Source organism: Hemicordylus capensis, chromosome 1, assembly GCF_027244095.1.
Source record: "Hemicordylus capensis ecotype Gifberg chromosome 1, rHemCap1.1.pri, whole genome shotgun sequence".
Lineage (NCBI taxonomy): Eukaryota > Metazoa > Chordata > Lepidosauria > Squamata > Cordylidae > Hemicordylus > Hemicordylus capensis.
Genome location: NC_069657.1, coordinates 142,532,823 through 142,557,825, shown reverse-complemented (window position 1 = coordinate 142,557,825; position 25,003 = coordinate 142,532,823). Strand labels below are relative to the sequence as shown.

The following is a 25,003-nucleotide window of genomic DNA, read 5'->3' as shown; positions in this document are numbered from 1 at the left end:
TTTATGTTACTTTTCAAATGCGAAGAAGAAGAAGAGGAGGAGGAGGAGCAGCAGCAGCAGCAGCTAGGACGTCCATAAAAGCCTCTTCCCCATTCATGCCTTGTTTATATTTCCATTTGAGGAAAAGCAGAGGTCACTGGCTGGCGGGCTGGGGCGAATCTTTAAGCGCTCTGGAACAGGCTCGACCGACAGCTTCGCCGGAGTCTTGTCGGGCGAGGTCTCTTTAAGAGAGCTTTTTGCCCAGGTAAAGTGGGAGGGGCCTCTGTTATTCCCCCCCCTCCCCCTCTTTCCTTTCCTGCCTGTATGTCACTGTGGATTAGCAGCTGTGGCTAGCTCAGCGCCTGAGGATCAGACGCATACAGAGAGAGACAGATTTAGATTTGTGTGCGGGGGGGATGGATGTGTGTGTGCGTATTTTCCCCTTGCCCTGATGAAACTCAAACGCTCCTCCTAGCGAGCGCGAAAAGGAGGAGGAACCTTCCCCCTTTGAGCTGCGCTGGGAGTTGGGCTCCACTTCCTGGAGAAGTCCTCCCGTTGGGGAGTTTCGCCTGGGATCCCTGCTTCGCTGACAGAGAGGAGGAGCAACAGCAGCAGCCGCCGCCGCAGCACCTGTCCAAAATGAAGGACCGGTTGGAGCAACTGAAAGCGGTGAGTGAGCACCACCGCTGACCTCACTCCTCCGCCAGCTCGCCCCCCCCCCGCTCTCCTGGGGTGTGGTGGAGTGGGAACTTCTGCGGGACACTCACCAGCTAATGGAGTCGCAGGGAGGGGGGTTCTTCAGGCTGTAATGCAAAGCACTCCGACACATAAACCCCATCGAACACTGTGGGGCGACTTCCTTCTGGCATAGGATTGGGCTTGTGAGTTGTATATTGGCAGTGAGAGAGGAAAGGATTAAGCCCCATTAATATTTTCCCCTCCCCACCCCTCTAGCCCCACGGAGGCTCTCATTGGGCGGACGTGTTAAGCCCATGGGGAGGGGGGACTTGATGAAGCTAACTTCAGAATAAAAAGACTAGGCAAGGGGGCTTTACTTAGGCCAGCAGGCTTCTGAGCTGGAAAGATGAAGGTAAAACTGTTTTCTTCTGCAAGCAGGAAAGGGGTGAGGCTTCATAGGAACACTCCACAGCAAATGTGTGTTTACCAAAACAGAACAAAAGATGGCTGGGGGAAAGCATAGGAAAGGGAATGAAAAGCAGGTTTTGTGTGTGCAGTTCTGAATGAAATGAGGAGTTCCCAAGCTTGGGTCCCTGTATGCTGTGGGGCCACACTGGCCAGAGCCAATGACAACTCCTTGGCACGTGCACCTGTAAGATGAGGTAGTCAATGTGCATTTGCATTCACACATTTCAGATGCATGTAAAAACAGCAGAGTGCAGGACAAAGCTGTGCTGAGAGATGGGCAACAGAGGTGCTTTTACCCCTGGACTTTGGGGCTGAGGTCTGGGGCCTCCACACCCCTGGGGACCCCCAAATCCTCTTTAGTCTGTCCTGGGTGGTGTGGTTTGTGTCCTCAAGAACCTATGTGTTAAAAAATGATGCTTAACTTGTGGGGCGGGGAGCGGGGAGGCTCCAAAGGCCTTTAGGTCCAGGGCAGGCTACAAAATTACCTAGGTGCACCTCTGGTGGGCAGAAAAGGTGGAGCTAATTCCTTGGGAGGGAGCTTGAAGTGAGGACTGGGCCTCAGGGGAAGCTTTTTTTTGAAAGAGCAGGTAGTTGCTTTTCCCTCCCCACCCCTTTTTTCTCCACATGTTTCATGAAGAAGAGATGTGGAGTTGCAACTTCCTCCTTTTGGTTTCCATCCTTGGTACACGTAGCGCTCTCTCCTTCCCCACTCTTGTGCACACTGCACAGACTTTCTCTAAAACATGTGCCTCAGGAGGACCCAGCTGTAGCAAACGTCTTGAAAGAGTTGGGCTCCTCAAGGGGTAGGCACAACAGTGTTTCTTATAACCTCTCGTGTAACACTCCTCCTCTTACTGCTCAGTGTCTTCTTGTTGCTGGGGGCCATATAGTACCAGAAGGTGTCCTATTTTAAAGGAGCTATTCTAGGCTACCAGCTCCCATCAAGCATTATGGGCATGACTCTCCCCCCCCCCCGCCCCACCACCTTTTGTAACATGATAGTTGCTTAAATCTAGAATCCCAACTCACCATTTCCTTAATTTTCAAATTTAATCTGATTGCTCCATATAAAATATACAAGATTAGCTGCTTATAAGGCAAGTTTGCCTGTGATGTACCTAAAGTACATCATTCTTGTAGCATTAGGAACCTGCCTTCTATAGAGTTGGGTCATTGGTTTATTTAGCTCAGTATTGTCTACAATGAGGGTAGTGTAGACAATACTCTACACTATCCTCAATATTTCAGACAGGGGTCTCTCCTCATCCTACTTGGAGATGCCAGGAAGGACCTCTTGCACACAAAGTATGTGCTCTGTCCTTGAGCTACAGTCCCTCCCCAAAAGCTCTCTAAGGTCCAAGCATCCTCCCTCTCTGGCCAGCTAAGCCAGGAGTCGCTTGTAGGGTGATGCATGGTGTGTTTTGAGTCATGGTGTGAGTCTGGTCACTCAACATAGGACTTTGGCACAAAGACAGCTTCTCTCAGTTTTTATTGTCAGAAAGTCTTGTTAGTTCAACTTGTGTCAGGCAAAACAAAGGACTAGACATGCTTTCTTTTCCCATCCTGCTGGGGAGGCCTGGCTCACCTCCGAATTCCTAGACTGGCTGTTCTCTTCTTTACCACTAAAATAGGGCATATTGTCTTTGTGCTTGTTGGGATGTGGAGATGGTTTCTGTTTTCCCCTCCTGCTTTTTTGGCACAATGAGCTTTCCTTGTCTGTTACAAACCAGTTGCCTAACTTCAAGGAAGGATGCTGTGGAAATTGTGGTGGCTGTGCCAATGTGTCCGACCTCTGGATCAGATAGAATAGGGTGGGGTGATTAGGCATAGAGGAAGATAGCAAAAGGAAGTGGCCTAGAGCCATAGACCTGGCTTAATTTGTGGAGAGAGAAATGCTCAAGTCTACCTGGAACACTTTCCTTGCTTCTCAGCTCTGGTGGGAACAACTTGGTTGTGAGGAACAAGTGTTCTGTGGATGCTCAGAAACTCACTTCAGATTAAAGAAGAAGAAAACCATGCCAGAGGCAGGCTTCAGGGCTTGTGACAAGTTCATTTGGAATTGCTCTGGAACTGTTATCTTGCACAAAGTCATCTGGAACATAGGAAGCTGCCTTGTACTGGGTCGGGCCACTGTTCTTGCTCAGTACTGCCTACACTGGCAATGGCCCTCCAGGGTTTCAGACAGGAGCGGGTTGAACCTGGGACCTTCTGCATGCAAAGCAGATTTTTTTCCAGTGAGCTATGGCCCGTCCTTATTTGGCCACGTACATTTCTTGGAAGACAATGCCCTCTTGAGTAGGAGAATGGCCTATTAGAAAGGTCCAGCTTGACTATATTTTTGTGTCTATAAAGCATGAGTAGCCATGTTTGGGGGATAAATGTTGCAAGTGATGCTCGAAAAGGTTATTTAGTCAGGGCTACGGCTAGGGATGGACCAGGCTGGACAAGAGCCCATGCCTGCCTAGCCAGCCAGCATCTTTTTATGATAGCAGCCGTAGCGCAAGTCAGCCAGCAGATTTTGCCACCAACCAGTCACCCCCTTTCATGGGCCAGTGGGAGCATCCTCCAGGCCTGGGAGATACTCCCATTAGCTGGTAAGAGGGGAAGGAGCTGCTGCCAAACTCTCCTAGCTGTTTCTGAAGCTTGGGAAGGACATAGTGGCAACTTATCTCCCCTCCACTTGAAGTGACAGAAGAGACACTGCCACCTAGTAGCAGTACCTGTTGCCCTGTACTTCATCACTTCAGAGACAGGGACACGGGCCCAGTGTGCTGGGGCAGGGGTTTCAGTGGAGCGTGGAACTGGCCCTATATTTAGTGGGTGGTACCAATGTAAATGCGTTGTTAACTTCTCACTTTGTATCTTCTGGGTCTGAGTCAAGGTCATATGAGGCAGCAGGCAGAAATGGGGAGGGAGAAATCTGGTAGAGAAGATGAAACTGTCAACGCAATGCCATAGGGTCCTGAAGAAAGTATTCAGTGGGTGGGGCTAGTCCCTAGTATGGAGTCTCTGATAAGGGAGAATAGAAAGGACTTATCAGGCTTATTTTTCCAGTTTGGCTGATATAAGTCAAACAGAAGTGTCAAACAGATGAGGTCAAACTTCAGGTTTCGGAGGTGTTTCTTGCTTCCCACCCACCAACTCACCCACTTTTTTTGAGAAGAACAGAATTAAGTTGAAACTCAACCAGAAGTTGTCTGGTATCATAATCTAATACTAGACTGCAATTGAAGAGATGAGAGCAGTAATAGCCTAGTAATCGGAGAATGGATGTTGGACTTGGGCATGTTTTTATTTATTTAATGCATTATATACGGCCCTATATAAAATCTCATGGCGGTTTACAGTCTAATCAAACAGCAGCTAAAACCCCAAAATCATATACAATTGATTAAAATTAGTGTAAATAAATAAAACTTTATCATAAACTAAAAGCCTGATGAAACAGATAAAAACAAACAGAGATGGGGAGAGTCTAACTTCATTTGGGAGTGTGTTCCATAGCCTCAGGACAACTCTAGAGAAGGCCCAGTTTGGGGTTGCCGCCAAGCAAGCCAAGCCACTTAATGGTGCAGCGGGGAAATGGCTTGACTACCAAGCCAGAGGTTGCTGGTTCGAATTCCCTCTGGTATGTTTGGGAAACACCTATATCAGGCAGCAGCAATATAGGAAGATGCTGAAAGGCGTCATCTCATTCTGCGCGGGAGGAGGCAATGGTAAACACCTCCTGTATCCTACCAAAGAAAACCACAGGGCTCTGTGGTCGCCAGTAGGGATGTGCACAGAACTGCAGCGGGGAGGCTCGAAGGCGGCGGGGGTGCTGCTTTAAGAGTGGGGGAAGGGTGCACTTACATAGGTAGGTATGTTAGTCTATTGCAGCAAAAATAGAGTCTGTGACACCTTGGAGGCTTGTGATTATAAGCTTTCATGGGCTAGAGCCCATTTCATCAGATGTATGGAGTGTTTTCTTCAGTTGGCAAATTCATATGCTTGGCACAGAGGAAAAGTCCATTGCATACTGTAATCCAAAAGGCAATAAAATGCAAGGGGTATGGGAAATCGGTGATCTCTCTATGCAAAGTTTAAATGTATTCAAAATAAGAACAGTGACAGTCCCCAGCAGTCATTTGGTGATAATGCAGCCTTCCTAGCTTTATGCTGACTTGTATATCTGAAATGGGACACAAACCCAGGATTTTTATTAAGACCTAAATGAAGATAATCAAATTTGCTGATAAACTCTAGTTTAGCAATGTTATACTGAAGTCTCCATATGAAGCTGTTTTGTGGAATAGTGGTGAACTTTCAGTTCTGTAGCACAGTGTTATGGGAGATGAAAATGCTCTCCCACTGGCTGCTGAATGTTGCCATTTTGGGTGTCTTGTGACTGTGTCTTGTGACACCCAAAAGAAGAAATGGACATACATCTGTTGTGCAGGAAGCAGTTGGGAATTATTGGTATTTCAGTGACATCTGCCAGCAATACCCTGCTGTTCTCTACACAGGACAAAGATGTCTGTCTCTAATAGCAAAACAATAAATGGACACACATCTGATTTCAAACATGGCAACATTCAGGAAGTGGACTCTAAACTATGGAAGTTTATGCCAGATGTGATCGGTTGGATCTTTAAAATGCCACAAGCCCTTTTTAGCCTACTTTCCAGTAGGCTTACGAGATCACTCAGCATTCTGACAGTATGTCTGTCCGTGTGTGTGTGTATGTCCCCGCCACATCAACTTCACATTGCATGGACCAATATGAACCAAATCGGGTACAGTTGTAGGGACACTTCAACAGTGTAGTTTATGATGTCATCCACTCTGATTCAAGATGGCAGACTCTTGAATGTTTGAGGCCCAAGCAGGCCAACTTGTGGATGCCTAACCAATCTAAACCAAATTTGGTACAATTATAGTGAGTGACACAGGGACACCTAGTGGTTTGTGATGATATCATCCACCCCAACTCAAATTGGCGCACACATGAATATTTGAGGCACAATTGGGCTAACTTATGAACCGCCTAACCAATTTGAACCAAGTTTGCTACAGGTTTAGGGACATATAGGAATGGCTCAAGGGCATAGTTTGTAATGATGTTATCCACCCTGATTCAAGTTGGTAGACATGTGAATATTTGAGGTGCAAGTGGGCTAACTTGTGAACTGCTTAACCAATTTGGACCAAATTTGGTCCAGTTGTAGGGATAGTGAAAGGGAAGTAGGCAGATCAGTTCTTACTAGAACAACTTGTTAAATTGCTTTTCCTTGCTATTTCCTTACTGCTTATAAAGCAAGGATTCTGATAACAGAGCACATCATCACGGTTTTTTGTGTACTACTAAATAATACTTTTTAAAAAACAGCATGGCGGTAATCTGAATTTTGTAGCTTCCACAAATTATGTAGACATGCATAGGTTGTCTCACTTTTCATAGAAAAGTGTCATGGAAGTTGTCTATGACAAACTTCTGCTTGTCAGTGGGGGAGGGGCAGTGAGCTGTGCCAGGCGTTAAAGTCCTATCTTCTGGAAATCAAACTGAACCTCTCTCTAGTTTTGGAAAAATTTGCCTGCCATTTCCCCATACACATTTCAAAGCCTTTCCACAGCCAGGTCAGAATTTCAAAATGAAAGCTGAGCTTTGCTTTTTGGTGCTTGAATAGCTTTGAGGAGAATGCACAGGTCTGTCAGAAATCTGATTTCAGGGCAAGAAGCATAAGGTTTCCCCCCTCTCACTCTGAGCATAGTAATTTCCCCCCAGTTGTCCTCTTAGAGCTCCATAGTGGGAAATGACAATTTGGTAAGCCCAAGAAGATGGAGAGTTTGGATTCTTTGGGGTAGAATTAAGAGGATAAATATCTTGTTCCATAAGTACTGTTTCTGTTCCAGCTCAAAGAGAGGAATGATGGGCTTTCATTCATGAAAGAAACAAATTTATTAGTACTGTACAAAGTGGGAGAAGGAGTTTGACTCACCCTTAATTCATAGCTACTTTGTCCAGAGCATTACAGAAGAAATAGTGTTGAGATGAGCTATCACTTTTGAAAGATTCCAAATAGCCAGTGAGGAAATGGAAACACCAACTTTACTAATGTATTTATGGTTACTTGAGAAACTGCAGGATGAACTGCAAGGACCACTTGAGAAAACAATCAGTAGCCATGTTGGTCCATTTTTTCAAAAAGCCACACTCTAATTTCTTTATAAGGACCAACCAAAATATTAAAGTTATAAGCAGGAGCCCTGTTTACAGATTATGTTCAACGTTTGTACAATGCACGTCCATTGTACACTTGAATTGAGATCTTTACTCAGATACAGCTATTTACAGGTTCCATTGAACCGTGTACAACAATACACTTGTGTACAGCAATACACTTGCTATTTGTATCCTGTGTTTCATAGGTTCTGTTCCTGTACCCAGGTTCACATTTTAAATGGTCATAGTATAAGTGTACAGACATCTGTACATTCATAATGTCTGACACTTGTACAACATAATGTCTAGATAGGGAGTCGAACCAAACCTGAAAACAAGAACTGGTTAACAAAGGTTTAGGGTTCCCCCCACCCCTTTCCCTTCGGTGAACTGGAACTGATCCTAAACCTAAAATCTCTTGGTTGTCTTGATTCTCAGCCAGAATGGAACCCTTTAACACAAAAAGTAGCTATGGGTTCAAATGAGTAGTTCAGTAATTGGATGCTCTTCTCTCAATTATGACTCTTGTTTTATCCTTAAGTATACTTTTATTTTGTAAAACCTTTTAAAGTTCAAAATTACAGTTTAGAAATATTTCTCAAGTTAAATAGTTACTGTATTCCTTTTACAGAGTTATAGTATTTTGCAAGCAAAAGTTTGGTGGTATTCTGCATGAAATGTACCTAATGTGATTAGAGGGTCTGAGCCAGATACCAAATCACTTTCAAAGTTTGTATCTGAGCTAGAGATTTTTAAAACTTGTTTTGAACCTGAACTGGAATGCACCCATGTTTTAACGGTTCAGCTTCCTGCTTTTGAGTTCTCCAGAACTTTTCATCAAACTAGATGATATACAAAGGAAAAGGGGGTTGGGGAAGCTGTAATCATGGTGTAAGAACCTCAAAGCCTGTATTTTATAACAGTCTTAAGAGGCAGAGTGCAATAATAATGTTGTGCAATCTTTCTGATGGTTTTTTTTTTTAGTTGTCCTTCTGATGTTCCAGTTGTTACAGCAATTCTCATCAAGCTTGCGCTCTATCTTCCTACCTTACAGCAGGGGTGTGTGTGCATACATGCTTGTACATAAACCCAGGAGAGGCCTTTCCTCACTAGACCAGTCTATTAAATTTGTGATCTATTGGACTGGCATTTTGGGCTGATAGCTACCTCTAATATCAAGACATCATCTTTCCAGTGTCTATTTTCTCTCCTTAAATATTATCTTCATTATAAGGTATCTTAAACTCTGTAGATAGAAAAGTGTGAGTTGGTTAGGCTGCTGGAATAAAGAAGGATTTTATTTTTATCCTGTAATTAAGGCTTTTCTGTTTCTATGGTGAAAACTACATTGTAATTTAGAACCTCTGCCTTTATTACCTAGTAAATCAAGTTCCCTTTTAAGCCTTATTCAGACATTAAGTTGTATGTGCATCCAGAATTCTGTAGAAGTGTGAGAGGGTGTGTGTGTCCCCCCTGTATTATTTATTAACTGGGATATTTCTCCCTGCCCCACACATTGAACCTTATGCTTCCTAGCCTGACCTCAAGTTATACATCTTTTGTATATGTTATCCAGTTCAGATTATATTTCATCTACCAGCCCAACCACTCATGATAATATGTGCATGCCATGAGCATACATACCGTTTTCTGCCTTCTGGTGCACTGGGATACCTTTCCCTAATTGTGTGTGTTTGTGGGGGTTGATGTGCACTCATGGCATGCATGTGTCGTTATCACTTGTAGTTTGATCAATAGACACAGTTTTATCTGAATCAGCCTTTTGTGTGAATGGCTGTGTGTGTGTTCATTTTAAAGTGAACCTGGATACAGGCCCCATCAAACGAAGGCTACAGATAGGAAGTGTATAGCTACACATGTGTTCAACATAGTGTGAAGAACTGTACGTATATACACTGTACACAGCATAGTGTGAATAAGGCTAAAGTCATCTAATTATGGGGTGTTGATAAGTGCCTGAAAGTCTTACAGCTTCATCAGCTTTGTCTCCTGGCTTCTGCAAGGACTGTCTTTCAGAACTGAGACATGATCTGCAAGGCTATAATATGGGACTTTAAAACATTTTTAACCTTTACTCTGGAGTGGTAAGAGTTTTTCTAGTTCTGTAAGCAATTTTTCATTGGAACAATGTTTATTTCTGATAGATGAGGTATTATTTCACACTTTCAGTTGGGATGAAATAGGGTACCATATCCTGCTGATGCTTTTCCTTCTGATCCCAGCTTTTCAGTCTGTACACATTCTGCCTAGGTTCTGCAAATATGAAGTGGTCTCTTTTGCCCCTCTCTTCTAATCTTCTGTTTCTATCTTAATGAGGTTGAGAATAGACAACAGAGTGCGGTCTGCCTTCCCTCATATTCCAGTATTGACAAATCAGGAACTCCAGACCCAAGAGAGTGTTTGACACTGAGTGGGTGGGAACAGCTTCCTGTTTGTTGAAGGGAATGTCTTTCTTCAGGCCTAAAGGTAAAGTGTGCCATTGAGTCAGTGTCGACTCCTGGCAACCACAGAGCCTTGTGGTTTTCTTTGGTAGAATACAGGAGGGGTTTACCACTGGCATCTCCCATGCAGTGTGAGATGATGCCTTCCAGCATCTTCCTATATCTCTGCTGCCCAATTATAGGTGTTTCCCATAGTCTGGGAAACATACCAGCGGGGATTTGAACCGGCAACCTCTGGCTTGCTAGTCAAGTCATTTCTCTGCTGTGCCATTCTTCAGGCCTACCCCTCCACAAAAGATCCCACCACATGACCATGTGCTTATACTTTTCTGTTGATTTGCTTGGCCCAGAAGTGTGATCTTTGAGAAGAATCAACTTACTTTTGTCTTTAATAAAGGTCAAAGGACAGTTCACTCTGCTGTGAATCCCAGCACAGGATCCCTCCAGTGGCTGTTCCTGGTGTCTATCATATGTTTCTTTTGTGAGCCCCTTGGGGACAGGGATCCATCTTTACTTGTTTAAACTGCTTTGGGAACTTTTATTTATTGAATTTATTTACTGCGCAATATCAAAATCTCTAGGCGGTGTACAGAATTAAAACATAATATAAAATATAAAGCTATTATTATTATTTCTTCTTGTTTATACAGTCAGACAGATGTTATTGACTGGTTTGTCAATCCAGACATTGAGTCCTTCCCAAGGACCTGAGATGGCTGAATTTTATCATCAGTACTGTTGGTTATTATAAATATTGTCGCAAAATATAGGCTGTTCCCAGTACAGTTGCTTTTTGTAATTGGCTGATGGTGATTTCTGTGGCCCTTATGGTGTTGAGGTGCTCTTCAAGTTGTTTTGGAATTGCACCTAGGGTGCCAATTACCACAGGGATTATCTTGGTCTTTTTCTGCCACAGCCTTTCATTTCAATTTGTAGATCTTTGTATTTTGTGATCTTTTTCTATTTTTTTCGGTTAAGCGATGTTTCTTCCAGTAACCTTGCAGTCTCCAGCCCTGGTTGCTCAACTGAAGATCCTGAGTCCTGTTGCCCACTTGGCACCAGATGTCCAGGGACTCCGGCACCTGGCGTGGTTCTTGTTGACCCGGGCAACGACTGATCCGGTATAGTTTTATTAAAGTTACGTCTCACCATATTGTTGATGGGAGAGGCACTCTTCGTCTGGCTCCTCTGGTGAGACCTGTCCAGTATGTTTGGACCTCTGGCAGAGCTCTCACCTTCCTCAGAGCACGCAAGCCCCACAACCACACCAAGGTAGTGCCTTATTATTATTATTATTATTATTATTATTATTATTATTATTATTTTCCAATTTCTATACCACCCTTTCAAAATTGGCTCAGGGTGGTTTACACAGAGAAATAACAAACAAATAAGATGGATCCCTGTCCCCAGTGGGCTCACAATCTAAAAAGAAACACAAAATAGACACCAGCAACAGTCACTGGAGGTACTGTGCTGGGGGTGGATAGGGCCAGTTACTCTCCCCCTGCTAAATAAAGAGTATCACCATGGTAAAAGGTGCCTCTTTGCCAAGTTAGCAGGGGTTAAAATCAATAAATAGCATAATAGATTGTTCTTGTTGAAAAGCAGTATATAAAATACTGGTGGTGGTGGTGGTAGTAGTAGTTCCTTGGCTTTCGGCGATCTGGCTGGCAGTGTTGGAGACCCACTCCCCTTCTCAGCTTAATGGAAGCAACGAAGGAAGATGTGCGAGAGACTTGGTTGTTTCCCTGTTCATGATGCAAAAGAGCTGGGGGCAGGGCAAGGGAGTGAAGGAGTGACCGGGATTTAGTCAGGATTATAAAGCCATCAACCAGGGGAAGAGGAGATAAAACGCTTGGGAGAGAGAAGGGGATTAATTTTATTTTTATTCCTCAGTAGACTCAAGTCCCAAACGGACAGTGAGAGTGGGAGGACATACAAGCAGGATAGGTCTGAACAGAGAGGATTGGAGAGGGTCGGGGAGAGTTTCTAGAGAATGGTTCCTGGCTGCTTTTCTTGAAGGAAGGGCCCTTGCCAGGAGGAGGTGATTGTTTGGAGGGGGGAGCAGAGCAAAGACTTCAACACGTAGGATCCCCCTCCCTCCTTGGACGTAGCTACATTTCATACTGACATGATGATCTGACCTCTGAATGTTGCAACAATGGCAAAAACAGATGCCTATTCACTACTTCGAACCCTCCCCTGTGACAGCACTTGACTGTGACAATGCTTGGTTTGCACAATTAGTGGATGGAGTGGTGGAGGCTTAGAGCTCTTCCTGGACACCACTGCTTCAGATTGTCACATGACTGAACATTTCCCCATATAAAAATCTCTTATACACAGAAAACCTGATGTTAAGGTTTCAACCTAACAGTCTACCAGGCATCTATATATATAATTCTCCTGGGTGTGCCCAGGAGAAATGCGTCCTGGCAGCCCAGCTGATTGGCTGGGCTGCAGGGGGCGCCTGATTGGCTGGCAGCACACCCAGGAGAACAGCGGTGGCGGCCATGGCCGGGGAGCCAGGCGGGCCCGGCCGCGGAGGCGAGGCGGCGGGCCTGGCCGGGCCCGGCCACAGCAGCACTCTCGGGCCCGGCGGCGGCGGCGGCACTCTCGGGCCCGGCCACGGAGGTCAGGTGGCGGGCCCGGCCACAGCGCAGGCGGCGGCGGGCCCGGCCGCACTAGAGGCACAGATGCTCTGTGCCCGGGCCCACTAGTACATCTTATTTTATAAAGACATAGTGATTGATGTGAGGAGAGTATTGAAACGCGCAAGACCCACCACTATCACCTGCAGTCTGAATAAATATCTATATAAAAATGCTAAGGCAGTGTGTGGCATGCTGGAACGTATTAGAGTGGGCATGGCGAGCTGGACCTTGACTAGAACATCATGAATACCCACTGCTGTAGGGCTGTGGATCTCCAGGCCTGGTAAGGTGCCCTTGCATTAGCCCCTGTGACTGGGAAGAGCTGCAGAGTTCCCAAACTTTGAGGGGTGGCAAATTTCAGGTCAGGTGGGCGGGGAAAAGTTAACACTTTTTTTAAAATAATCCCTTTTAAAGCTGTGGTGGAGATGGTGGTGAGGGCTCCTCCCACAGGCCCCCTACCTCCCATATGACCCAACCTGGCATTTGGGAGGAAGGTGGACCCAGGGAAGGAGCTCTCACTGTCATATTCGCTATCCAGGTGAGAGCTCCTTCTTCTGGTCCACCTTCATCCTGAATGCCAGGTTGTGCTGTTTTCGCCCATTCCAAGGCATTTGGGAGGCAGGTGGCCCATGGGAGGAGCCCTCACTGCTGTCTCCACCACCCATCTGTGGTGATATGGTGAGGATAGTGGTGAAGACGGTAGTGAGAGCTCCTCCCACAGCCTGCTGCCTCTGACCTGGCATTTGGGAGGAAGGTGGGCCCGAGGAAGGAGCTCTCACCACTGTCTCTGCTGCCATCTCCGTTGCCCAGTGGAGGTTTTAAAAAGTGGTATTAGAAAAGATTTAACTTTTCACCCAACCCCAAATTTGCTGCCCCTCAAAATTTGGGAACTGAGCATGATACTGAGCAATAAAGTACTAGTGCGCAGATGCTCTGTGTGGGTAAAGCTAAGCTAGTTGATAATATTTGTACACTGCCCCAAACTTATGTCTGTGTGATTGACAACATAAAACAAATTAATACACAGATTAAAATGTTAAAACAACTTAAAACTGCAATTCTAGTTAAAAAGCTTGTGTCTTTAGAGACTTTTAAAAAGCTGTCAGAGATAGGGAGGCTCTCTTATTTCCATAGGAGTACATTCCAAACTATTAACCCCCAGGAACAGTTTTACTACCAGATCGGCTGTTTGTATTGCTGCACCCATTACTCGGAGTCAGACCCAAACTCATAATGGTGAGGTCTGGTTGTCTGAAAGCTCTGACTCATGGCCTCATCTTGCAGTGTCCCTCCCTTGATGTTCTGCTCACCCTATGACCAGAGCCTACAGGCAATGAGCTCTCCAAGCCATTGCTACAGCAAGGTGGGGTTTTAAAATACTCACCATCAGTTTCTACTCTGAGGATACTACAAAATGAGGTTTTCTCTTGGCTAGCCTCAGCTGGGGGAAAATCAATTCCTCTTTTGCAATGTTTTTTTTTTAATCCTCGTTAGTTTAGTAGCATTTATTTAGGAGTGCTCTAGAGCTGACTGGAATCCAAAGCCTCACAGAACTGCAGCCCATTTAGCACACTTTAATATAAATTGGCATATGTTTTAGAAGCTTTTGGCTCCTGGCGCATGAGAAGAGGACACACCACTGCTGTGTTTCAGCTTCCCGCTCCACTCCTCCCCCCTGAGGAGGGCTATACTCTTGTTAAGTAGTAGGTGATTAACACTTCATGTCTTTGAGGTAAACACCGGTGTACGTGCGGCTGCTGGATGAAGTGTGGTATGCCCTGATGTTGCTCTTAACTTCAAGACTCTGGACTATGTGTGAGAGTTGACAACTCTTCTCTAATGACAAGCAAAATGAATCCTTAGGGCTGACAGCTATCATATTATTGCAAACCTTGTCGTTTTAGAAATTTCTTAAAATCATGAGAATCTAAAATCATGAGAATCTCATTTTAATTTAAACAAAGGTCAAAATCCATAAGCTTATATTATTACATACTTAAAGCAAATAACTTGACAGCCAGATTGTAAGTGATTCAAAAGAGACAGACATCCTGCCACAGTCTCTTAGAAGTTTGATCTTATGGTAGTTTTAGTCTTACATGTATACGTATTGTTACATTTATTTTACTTATCGTAATTCTGAACGGCTGTGTTATTGTCACTTTTGTTTTTGTTTAGCCTATGGCTGCAATAAAAGAACTACTACTAAAAGAGACAGGCTCTTTCCTGTTTTGATTTCTTACTGTTTTCTGCAATAACTTTAGAGGCCAGTGTGATGGCTTGACTAATTCCTGATTATTTGGAGTTGCTAGCTCTGGGGATCTATTCCTTGTGAAGAGGGACTTGGAGCACTGTGTAACTTTTTTTAAAAAGCCTTTATGTCCTTGGTATGCTCTCTCATCTGTAGGCTTGCCAACTTTATTTAGAAGGGGGGAAACCCCTGTGTTAGACAAACCAGAACTTCTGGTAAATGGTTCTAGCCAGCCCCACCTATCTTGACGTAGACAGTTCCTCTGCACTGTAACTAGGGTATCTTGCTTCTTCTGCTTCCACTCACTTCAAACTCTGGTTCTTACTTCAGTAAGTGTTTTGTGTTCCATCTGGATTGCCAGTGATTTTTGTTGCAATTTTTGCTAGGAGATCTTGCTGCTCCTGCCATAACAGCTCTATACCATCTTTCAGTTGCTCCATAAAGATCCTCTCTGTCTCTGATTTCCATTGTAAATCAGCCATGTTGGATCCACAGGAAGACTCAATGAGATTTTTAAAAGTCCATTTAGTTACTTTAAAATGTTAACTATGGCCTTGTGGAGTCTGATATCAGGGCTTGAGGTTGGAGGGGGGAGAAACCAGATCTCATTTGCTATAGCTTCTGTGTTGTATGTCCAAGCAGAAGGCTACTTGGTTGGTTACAGATGATGCTCTTTAGAACTAAAGACAATGAAATTGCTTAGAGTTTACCACAAAGAAAACTCCTTGTGAAGTGGCTTGAATTTTGTTAAATTCTTCACTGTAACAACTTCAAGGGAGGCATTTCTTTTGACTCTTAATACAATTCCTCTTTTGGAAGATGTAACTATCTTGCTTGATACATTGAAGCATTTGTAATTTTAAGGGTTCCACAAGGGAGAATAGATGGAGTTACTTTCACTAGGCGAACTAATCATTTTTTAAAATGCAGTCTACAACTAAATGGAGAATACTGAGTTATCAGCACAGGCCATCCCTTCTTAGAAAGGAATATAGTTCTACAGTGTGTCCACATGTTCCAATAACGTCTTTGCCTTGACCTTTTGGAGTACCCAGCACACAACTATACTATGAGTATAAAAATTGCAGCTTCCCTCAGAGAAAAAATGATGATGTGCTGCATATATAAACTTAGACCAGCAGTGTTTAGCTGAGCCATTGATTCGTTTGATTTAAAGAACTTTGATCAAGTGAAAAGATGCTCATGATTAATGAGGCAACACATTTTTAAAAATATACAATTGTTTAAATATACGTCCCTTGGGATGGAGCTGCTCTGGGAAGAGCAGAAGGTTCCAAGTTTCCTCTTCCTTCCCTGGCTTCTCCAAGATAGGACTGAGAGAGATTCCTACCTGCAAACTTGGAGAAGCTGCTGCCAGTCTGTGAAGACAATACTGAGCTAGATGGACCAATGGTCTGACTCAGTATATGGCAGCTTCCTATGTTCCTATGTAAGGCTTGACAAATCTCAGGTGCCAGAGTCATGGCACCTAGAAATTTAATTGTGACGCCTAGACTAGAATATTCAGAGGTAGAGTTACTTAATCAGATCTCTATTTGTTCCAGGCAGCTCTGTTTCATATGTTGTCAGTGTCCATGTGCCTGGCTCCCAGATCTAAAGAAAAATTGTCAAGCCCTGGATTAGTTAGTGGTTTCTTTATGCTTGTCAGACAGAATAGCGGAAAATAGGTTGGAGACCAGGAGAGGTTTTTACTTGCTTGAAAGCTAAGAGACATTTGAGGTTGTAACTCCTTCCTTAATGATACCTGGTCATGTAGAGGATAAGTGCTTATGCCTCAAACATCCAAGACATAGCCCAAGGAACAATTATTTTCAACTAAAAATGATGTCAGCAAGGAGAGATGCTCCAAAAAGGGGAGGTAAACAACTAGAAAACAGGAACAATTTATCATCTATTCTTGTGATGTCATGAATCCTGTAGAAACTACTTCGGTCAAGGTCTGAAGGCTCAAAATGTTTCCTTGGCTGCATTCTGTCCTCATCCAGTTCTCACTCACACTGAATGCTCTCATTCTACTTGGCCAAACTTAACCACTGAAACAACTGCCTTCTCTTTTTAAACAAGTAAATTTGCAGTCTTTACTCAGCTTTCAGGAAACCACTGAGAATAGCATACATGATGATGGTCATCTGTAAGGGATGAGTCAACAAGGCAAATAAGCTTGTATCTTACTTGCTCAGCCAGTGTGCTGATTTAAAAGTTTCTTTCCAGTATTGCTGCCTTACCAGCAGAACCAATGCTAACACTTTAGCAGAAGAGCCCCCCCAGCATTACTAATATATAAAATATAGTTTTAAAGATAGATTTGAATTGTTCAGAAGTTCTTTTCTTCACTATATTTTTAGAGAGTGCCTTCCCCTCATTAAGTAGTTACTGTAGTCAGTCTCTATGCACTTCAAATTAGAGTGGGTCTGCCTCCCATGGCAAATGGCAAGGTCCCCCCACACACCTGCACCTTGGCTCTACTTCTTTTTAAAAACTGCTTCCACCTCCCTTGACAGCATTCCAAGAACACAGTTCTGAAGACATTTCAAGCTTTTAGTGGTGTTCCTTATCCAAGATCTTCTACTGAATTTTTACTGCTTATGAAATTCATCTTCCTGGTGAACTCTGGCCAGAAGCTGCAACTTAACCAACCAAGAAACAGAAGTTCAAAGATTCTCTTTCAGCGATATAATAAAACTTAGCATGTTACTAGGAATACATACTGTGTGTGCAGTTCTAAACTGTTTGACTTGATAGTGCTCACACATCAAGTCTCCCTTTCATATGCAACTAGGGCAGACTCTGCTTAGCTAAGGACAGGCCATGCTTGCTACCACAACACCAGCCTTAAGCTAGAGACTGACTCATTACTTTTCAAGAAAATGCTATCCTATTCTTAGATCAGGCCCTAGGACTTTTGTGTTGAGTGTAGCTTTGGTGTACCCACCTATATAACTCTATATAAGCTCTGTATAACTAATTTTGAACAATATTAAGCATACACTTAATACCCTCCTCCCTGTGCCACTCCTAGCTCTGATAAGATTTGTGGGATATTTGTGGGAGTACATACATTTATCCTACTTGTCTACTTTAACTTTATTGCGGTCTGCAACCAGTATTTACAACAAGCTGGAAATAGTAAGCCCAAACTCTCCTTGCACAGTCCATTAATTTGATATTCCTAAACTGATACCATATTGTGAAAAGCCTTTGTGTAAGCTTGAATGTTAGGAACCTAGGAAACTTATACTGGGTCAGACCGTTGGCTCATCTATCTCAATATTATCTACACTTGCTGGCTGTGGCTCTCCAAGGTTTCAGCAGGAGTCTTTGCCAGCTCTATCTGGAGAAGCCAGGGACTGAACTTGAAACCTTCTGCATGATAAGCAGATGCAATGGCCTCATTCTTGATGTTAATCTCTGCTGATATTTCATAATTGGTATGTTAAGAGCTGAGAATGTTCTGTGGACTGCAGTGCTAGAACAACACAGCTGATGGTATAGAGCTGGTCTAATGATAGCAAGCATGAAATGTCCCCTTTGCTAAGCAGGGTCCACCCTGGTTTGCATTTGAATGAAAGACTACTTATAAGCACTGTAACATATTCCCCGTAGGGGATGGGGCAGCTCTGGGAAGAGCAGAGAGATGCCTTCCCTGGCATCTCCAAAATAGAGCTGAGAGACTCCTGCCTGCAACCTTGGACAAGCCACTACAAGTCTGTGTAGACAATACTGCACTAGATGGCCCAATGATCTGACTCAGTGTAAGGCAGCTGCCTATGTTCCTAACTCGACCCGAGACCCAGGAAAGGAAACTTATCACAACAAAATATAATTTTAGGAGGAGTACATGAATGTCAAACAAAATGATTTAAGATGTATGAGGCTGTCCATACAGTGGGGATGGGGGAAGAACTGGTTCATTGTGGGAGCTGGGATTTAACTTATGTAAGATAAAATAGTTTTTACTCTGTCTCTCTATAAGTAAGTAAATTATAGCTGCTGTTCTAACAGCCATCTCGGCTTTCTGGAGCAATTATAAGGGCTTCAGCTGGGAGCAGCTCTCATCTCATAGGAAGCTGCCATACACTGAGTAGGACCATTGGGAGGACTTCTGCTCTTCCCAGGGCAGCTCCATCCCCTGAGGGGAATATCTTACAGTGCTCACACTTCTAGTCTCCCTTTCATATGCAACCAGGGTGGACCCTGCTTAGCTAAGGGGACAAGTCATGATTGCTACCACAAGACCAACTCTCCTCTCCCTCCTCTCATTACTGGCAGCACCTGGAACTGTCTCTAAGGTTATTCTCAAGACCTCTTGCTCTTGAGGAGATGTCTCTCTTGGCACCACCGGGGTGCCAAGCAAGCATGTATCCAGTGCTCCTGGAGGTCAGTCCAAGCTCAACAGCACCATCACTCTTGGGAGCTTGGAGGCTCATCTTGATTGGACCCTGGGGTTCGGCCTGGGGATTCACGGATTGAGGAAAATCCCAGGAGGCAGAACACTGTGGGTCCTTGAGGTCCTGGCTCAGGGAAGTCTTGGTGGAAGCTTCGGTGGTCTGTTCCTTGGTTGGGGCCCCAGCGTGTGTTATGCTGAGGTTTTCCTCTGGCCCAGCTGGGATCTTCCCCAGTCTGGGATTTTTCCTTGGCAATCTCAGGGTCTTCCTCTGGCTGGAGTTCTTCGGGGACCATCTCACAATCCTCTTCTGAAGATTCCCCTGCCTTTGGTTGGGGTCGTTATCCTCCTCTGAGGATTCCCCAAGGGGCAAGCAGGCATGGATCCTGACACCGTCTCATTTTGCCAAGTCAAAATGCTACAGACAGGCCTTTTCCTACAGTTTGAATAACACCTTTATGCTTGGTTTTTTAAAGGGGACAAAATTCCTAGGTAACTGTATTGAGACAGAGGTTGGTTCAGATGAACAGCAGCCCCTATACGTGATGATGTCAGGGCAGTGGCAAGATTGGGGCAGTGGTGAGAATGCACTTGCCCCAACATCACTCAAGGACATGCTGCTGTAATCTCGAAACATCCTTTATGATCTTGAGTGTGTGAGAGGTGTTCTTTGGAGTCTTCCCTCTACATGCGCTACAAAACCCTGTTTTGTAGCATGTGTAGAGGGGCAGTTCAGATTATCACTCCCCACACGTGACTAAAGGATGTGCCAAGATCACAGTGGCATGTCCTTGAGTGATGTTTGGGCAGGTACCTTCTTGCCGTGGCCCCAACATTATTGCATATAGGGACAGCTGCAGGCTGCTGTTCATCTGAACAAGCCTTATGTTATGAGTGTACAAATGTCCATATACAGTACATGTGTTTGTGTGAATGACAGTAAAGGTAAAGTTGTGCCATTGAGCCGGTGTCAACTCCTGGTGACCACAGAGCCATATGGTTTCTTTACCTGCGCTCATTTTAAAAGTGGGCCTGTGTACAGGTGTTGTATTATCTCCAGTAATCTTTTATGATTTGTTTAGAAGTTTGACCCAGTGGGGATCCTGTAGACTAGAGAGTGTTGGGGAGGAGTCATAAAAAGAAAAAGGGAGTGGGAGGAGAAGGAGAAAATGGAGTTGTTTCTGAATAAACTCTTAGTTAAATCTACATAAGATTACTTCGTGTTTGTGAGGGAAGCAGCTATAAAACAGGCCCCTCACATGCATGGTATAGATAGAAAGTGTAGTACTGTGCCTGTCTTCAACAAAATGTGTGAATAATTTTACCTGTGTACAGATCTGTACCTGTGCACACTGTACACTCATTGTATGAGTGTTGAACGATGTGTGAATAGGCCTTCTAAGATGACTCCTTTTCTGCTGTAGATTCTGCCGCTGAAGCAAGCTGAGAAGTGTCGAGTGATGCTCCAGTCTTTGTACATAATGGTGTTATCTGGCATTGTGTAGGGGATCTGTGGCAAGGGAAGGGGAGAGAGAGAAGTAGGGTGACAGTGTGTCTCATGGTAGAGATGGGGATAACAGAGAGGTGTTTTAAAATCCTGTTACAGTGTTACAGATGTTAAATGCATGTAGGAAGACCAATGTGTGCTACTTCCGTAATATTGAGTTGCCTGTTAATGACCATTACAGAGCAGAGGAGAGACTGATATCTCACAGTTATTCCACTATAGAACCAGTATAGAGCACTGTACAGTGAAGACCACAGTGAACCCAGGAGGCCTTGTCCAGTGACATGGACAGAAAACATGGCATCAGACTCTGTTGTTGTTTTGATCAAGTCTTCATTTATACCACAGGTGGAAAATATGACTCGTCTTTTTAACTGCCTGTGGATATATGTGTGCCTGCTTGTGCGCTGTAAGCCATGCATATATGGGGTGTGTCTTTGGTCTCCTGGCACCCTGTGACTTCACGTGCTCCACGCGCCTCTCTTTCTGTTTGTTCTCTCTGTGGTGTTGCCATTGGAAAGCTGCTATACAATTTGCTTCCGTCTGTGACCAACCCTAATTGTTGGCAGCCAGCACGAAAGGTGATATCACAATTTCTGACATTTCCTTGAAATCTCTGAATCAACATCAGCACTCTTTTCCCATCCTGCATAATGCCTAAGTAGCATCAACACAACACAAATAAATCTATCTTTAACCATCCTGAAATGTGCTATAGGAAGTGCATGATAGGAGGTGTGTGAAAGTAGAACCAATGAGTTCTAGTTACATTTAATTACATCACTAAAAAAATAAAAAGCAAGACATTAAGGGAACCATCTGCCCCACCACCCACCCCCATATAGGGAAGCCCTCCATTTAGTCACTATTTCGGGCCCCACAGCCTAGTGAGGCTAGAAAGATGGTGGCAGCTCTCTCGTTATGGAATTCCATGCCCAAAGAGGCCCACCAAGCAATGTCTTGTCCTGTTTTAGATGTCTGGCTAAAACACTCTTATTTCAGATAGTATTTGTAAATGTTAGCTCAGTTGTAGTTTTAAGTCCTCTTTTTTTTTTTTTGGTATATCTTTTCCTGTTTTAAGTATTTTCACACATACAATTTATGTAATTTTAAACTGCCTTGAGAGCTCATTTGTGCTGAAAGTCTGGGTTTAAAAAAAATTGGTCTAGACTCAAAGGTAGAAGAACTAGGTGCTGAGAACATGTGTTTACTATACATTAAACAAGTTTAAGGGTAATGACTCTCAGGCAAAGAACTAAGTTGGGAAGTGTAATTCTTTGAAGGGGCAAGGGATCTCTCGCGAAGGATTAGGATTCTCAGATCTCTTGGAAAAAGAAAAAAAATTCACACAGTTCTTCAGGAGAATCCTTGGCAATTAAAACTGGTTTCAAATATAGCCTGCGGCCACTTTATAAATAATTCCTTCTAACACAAATTAAATGTGCATCTGGCTCCAAATGTCTATTATCTTCCAGTATCCCAAAGTGTGTGTACATAGTAGTTTAATCAAGCGCTAAAATATGAAATACAATCATTTAAGCAACTAAAGCTCCATCTCTAAAAATATGTTCCATGAAACTAGTGGGAGTTCATCATATAAATATGTTTAGGTCTACACCTTAGATTGTAAGCTGCCGATAGGACTTGTGGTCTAATTTTTGTACAGACCTAGCATTTTTAGGTGCTTTGTAACGATAGTCTTGAGATTAAGGTCTCTGGAGAGGCTTACCCCCCCCCTTTTTTCCCCCTGGAGAGAAGTGTTCACATTCTACTCTGGGCAGGCTTGTGATGTCTGCTAGAGGACTTCTACAGAGATTGTACTCAAACATTCGTCCTGTGATGAGATGTGTGTATAATGTATTAAGCAGGAAGAAATGCATTCATAGTCTTTAAGCTTTCTGAAATGTGGACATTCCTCCAAGGGAATGGAGGTAACAACTCTGTATTAGCACTGATAGTTTGCTTGCCATTGTCATTACCTGACAACCTGAATATACTAATCAGTATGTTCTTATACTGACTGAGTATCCTTTAGGAAGTGTTATGAAAATTCTTCTCGCTTTACTAAACCTTGTATACCCCAATCAAAATAACGGGCAGAGGGTGCTTCTAAGTACCTAGAAGCCCCTGGATGAAATGATCAAAGTGATTTCATCAAAGGAAGAAATATTACTTTAAACCTTTACCTCAACAAGGAACTCTCAGAAGCACCTTCTGACATATTGCTCTGTAAGCTATATTTCACTGAGCAAACAGAATACATGTTCCCTTCCCTCTTGCTGTTTGCACTTGGTGACCCGAACCTGCAATTAAATCTAAGCCGGATGAATGTCTCTCTTCTTAGAGTATTTTAGATACAAAATACTTGGTAAACAACCAATAATACAAAATAGTATTTTAAAAGACATCTTAAAACACAAAATACAATGCCTGGGAAAAGGAAACAATTTTGAGCTGTTCATTACTTATCCAAACGTTTCCATTTCCTTTAAACAATACAAGTTTTTGAAAAATTAAATCACTGAAGTTGTGCCTTCTGGGGTTGTGAATCATACCAGCAAAGGAAAATAACTGTTCTATGGGACCACTTGATTTAAGATTTGTATTATATATTTTAAAAATAGCCACCAGACAATGGGTTACCCATTCAACATGTGCTTGGATTTTTGTCTTGCAAAAACTGGAGTATTTTCAGCTTTTTAAACACTCAATCCAATCAATAATTCCAAAAACTAATACCCTGTTTCTTTTTGCTATGTTTCTCCATTCTCACCATCCTCCATGGGTGTTGGCAGACTTTTTGCTGGGGGCATATTGTTAGAAATAAAAATGCATATTGTTAGAAATAAAAATGCAACAGGATGTATCCAATGTTAATCCTGATTATAGCAGACTCATTTAAATAATTGAGTTAGTTATGGCAGACTGCAACCCTATAGCTGTGGCATAGTCAAATGAGCAGCAAGTTGTATTTATGGTGAAGAAATCAAATGGCCAAATCATGGAGAGGAGAACAATTCCTTTTACCTTAATTAATCTACTCCCCCTTTCCTCTCTCTATGCTATTATTGTAGCACTGAGAACAATGGAGGTTGTCTTGGGGAGTGACTCAGGAGTCCCCTAAACCCAAGCTGTTAGTAAAAATGCTAACAATCTTCTAGTTTATATACAAATCAAATCCTACAAATTGGAAAATAAAGAAGGTTCATACTGCCCCACAAGCCAATGTGTGGCTTCATGACTGACTGATGAGGACTGGGTTGAAGCCCTCACTCAGTCATGAAGCCCTCACTCAATCAAATCTCTGGATGATCCTGGCCACTCACTATTTCTCAGCCTAGCCTACCTTCCGTGCAGCCCAAGGAGACACAGAGATGGGGAAATACCCCAATGCACCACACACAGTACATTGCAGGATACATGGCAGCCAGAAGAATGAATTCCAGCTGCATAGCACTCTGTGCCCCCCCCCACCATGGAGCGCTGCTCATCTGGGTGCATGGGAGGCATGCCAAAGACCTGGGGCTTGGTCATGGGGGAGTGAGTTAAAAGCAGCCCCATATGCCCTCCCCACCTGCTCTCTGTGGCTGTGAGAATTGCCTCAGTATGTCCCCCTCCCACTACAGCCAGGTAACCTGATAAGCACTCTGCATGCCCTCCAGCAATCTGAACACACAGCTTTCTAAAGGTGGATTTCAGACAGAGTATGCTGATGCTTTGTTTGACAGAGAGGAAAGAAATGGAAATCTGCTACCATCTGGTCCAGTCAGCCACAGTAAACAGTAGGGGGCACAGGAAGATATTTGTAAACTCCTCTGCAAAACAACCTGCCTAAGCATTAGGCAAGTTGCAAATTTTACACAGAGACTGGACCAGAAGAACTTCAGCCTCTTCAGGCCAGGTTTCTAGTTGCAACGTTGCAGCTAGAGGGATAGGGAAACTTTAAAGCAAGCGACCTATGAGGCAGGGAGTTCTCTTGCATCCAAAAACTGGAGGGGGGGCTGCTCTTTCACCCCCCACCCCATGGACTCCAATGCCAACCTCCTCCCTCATTTCCCATTTTACTCACAGGGACAGTCTCTCTCTTCCCTCTCTTTGCTTTTCAAACTTGGCTGGTTGACCAGTCAGCAGCAGAGTTAAAAAAAAAAAATCAAACTTCAGGGGGCAGAGATGGAGGAAGAGAGCACACACACAAGGGTGCTTGGAAGCCAATGAACTGCCTGCTTGCAAGAACAAGGCAGTTCCTGAAGCAAGTAAGCAAAACAATGATTGGCTGAGATGTATTTTGGTTTCAGCAATGTATTTTTAAAATACCAAATACCTGAGTAAATGTACTTCAGATACAAAATGCTCTTCTGAAAAGTACTGAAAATACATATTTTAAATACTGGTGT

At 43.7% G+C, this 25,003-nt stretch overlaps 1 protein-coding gene across 8 annotated transcripts in view; it reads left to right on the top strand.

Moving 5' to 3' along the window:
• Positions 1-237: 237 nt before the first annotated feature.
• The window catches only part of STX3 (syntaxin 3), a 61,283-nt gene continuing 36,517 nt past the window's right edge, over positions 238-25,003 (top strand). For 2 of the 8 annotated variants that reach the window (XM_053242712.1, XM_053242705.1), the window contains exon 1: positions 238-648. In XM_053242712.1, the coding sequence (XP_053098687.1) occupies positions 400-648 (249 nt within the window). In that variant the 5' untranslated portion in view covers positions 238-399. Of the gene's footprint in view, positions 649-1,027; positions 1,070-25,003 lie in introns of those variants that run through there. The other 6 variants (XM_053242697.1, XM_053242720.1, XM_053242726.1 and 3 more) reach the window with 6 other exon arrangements.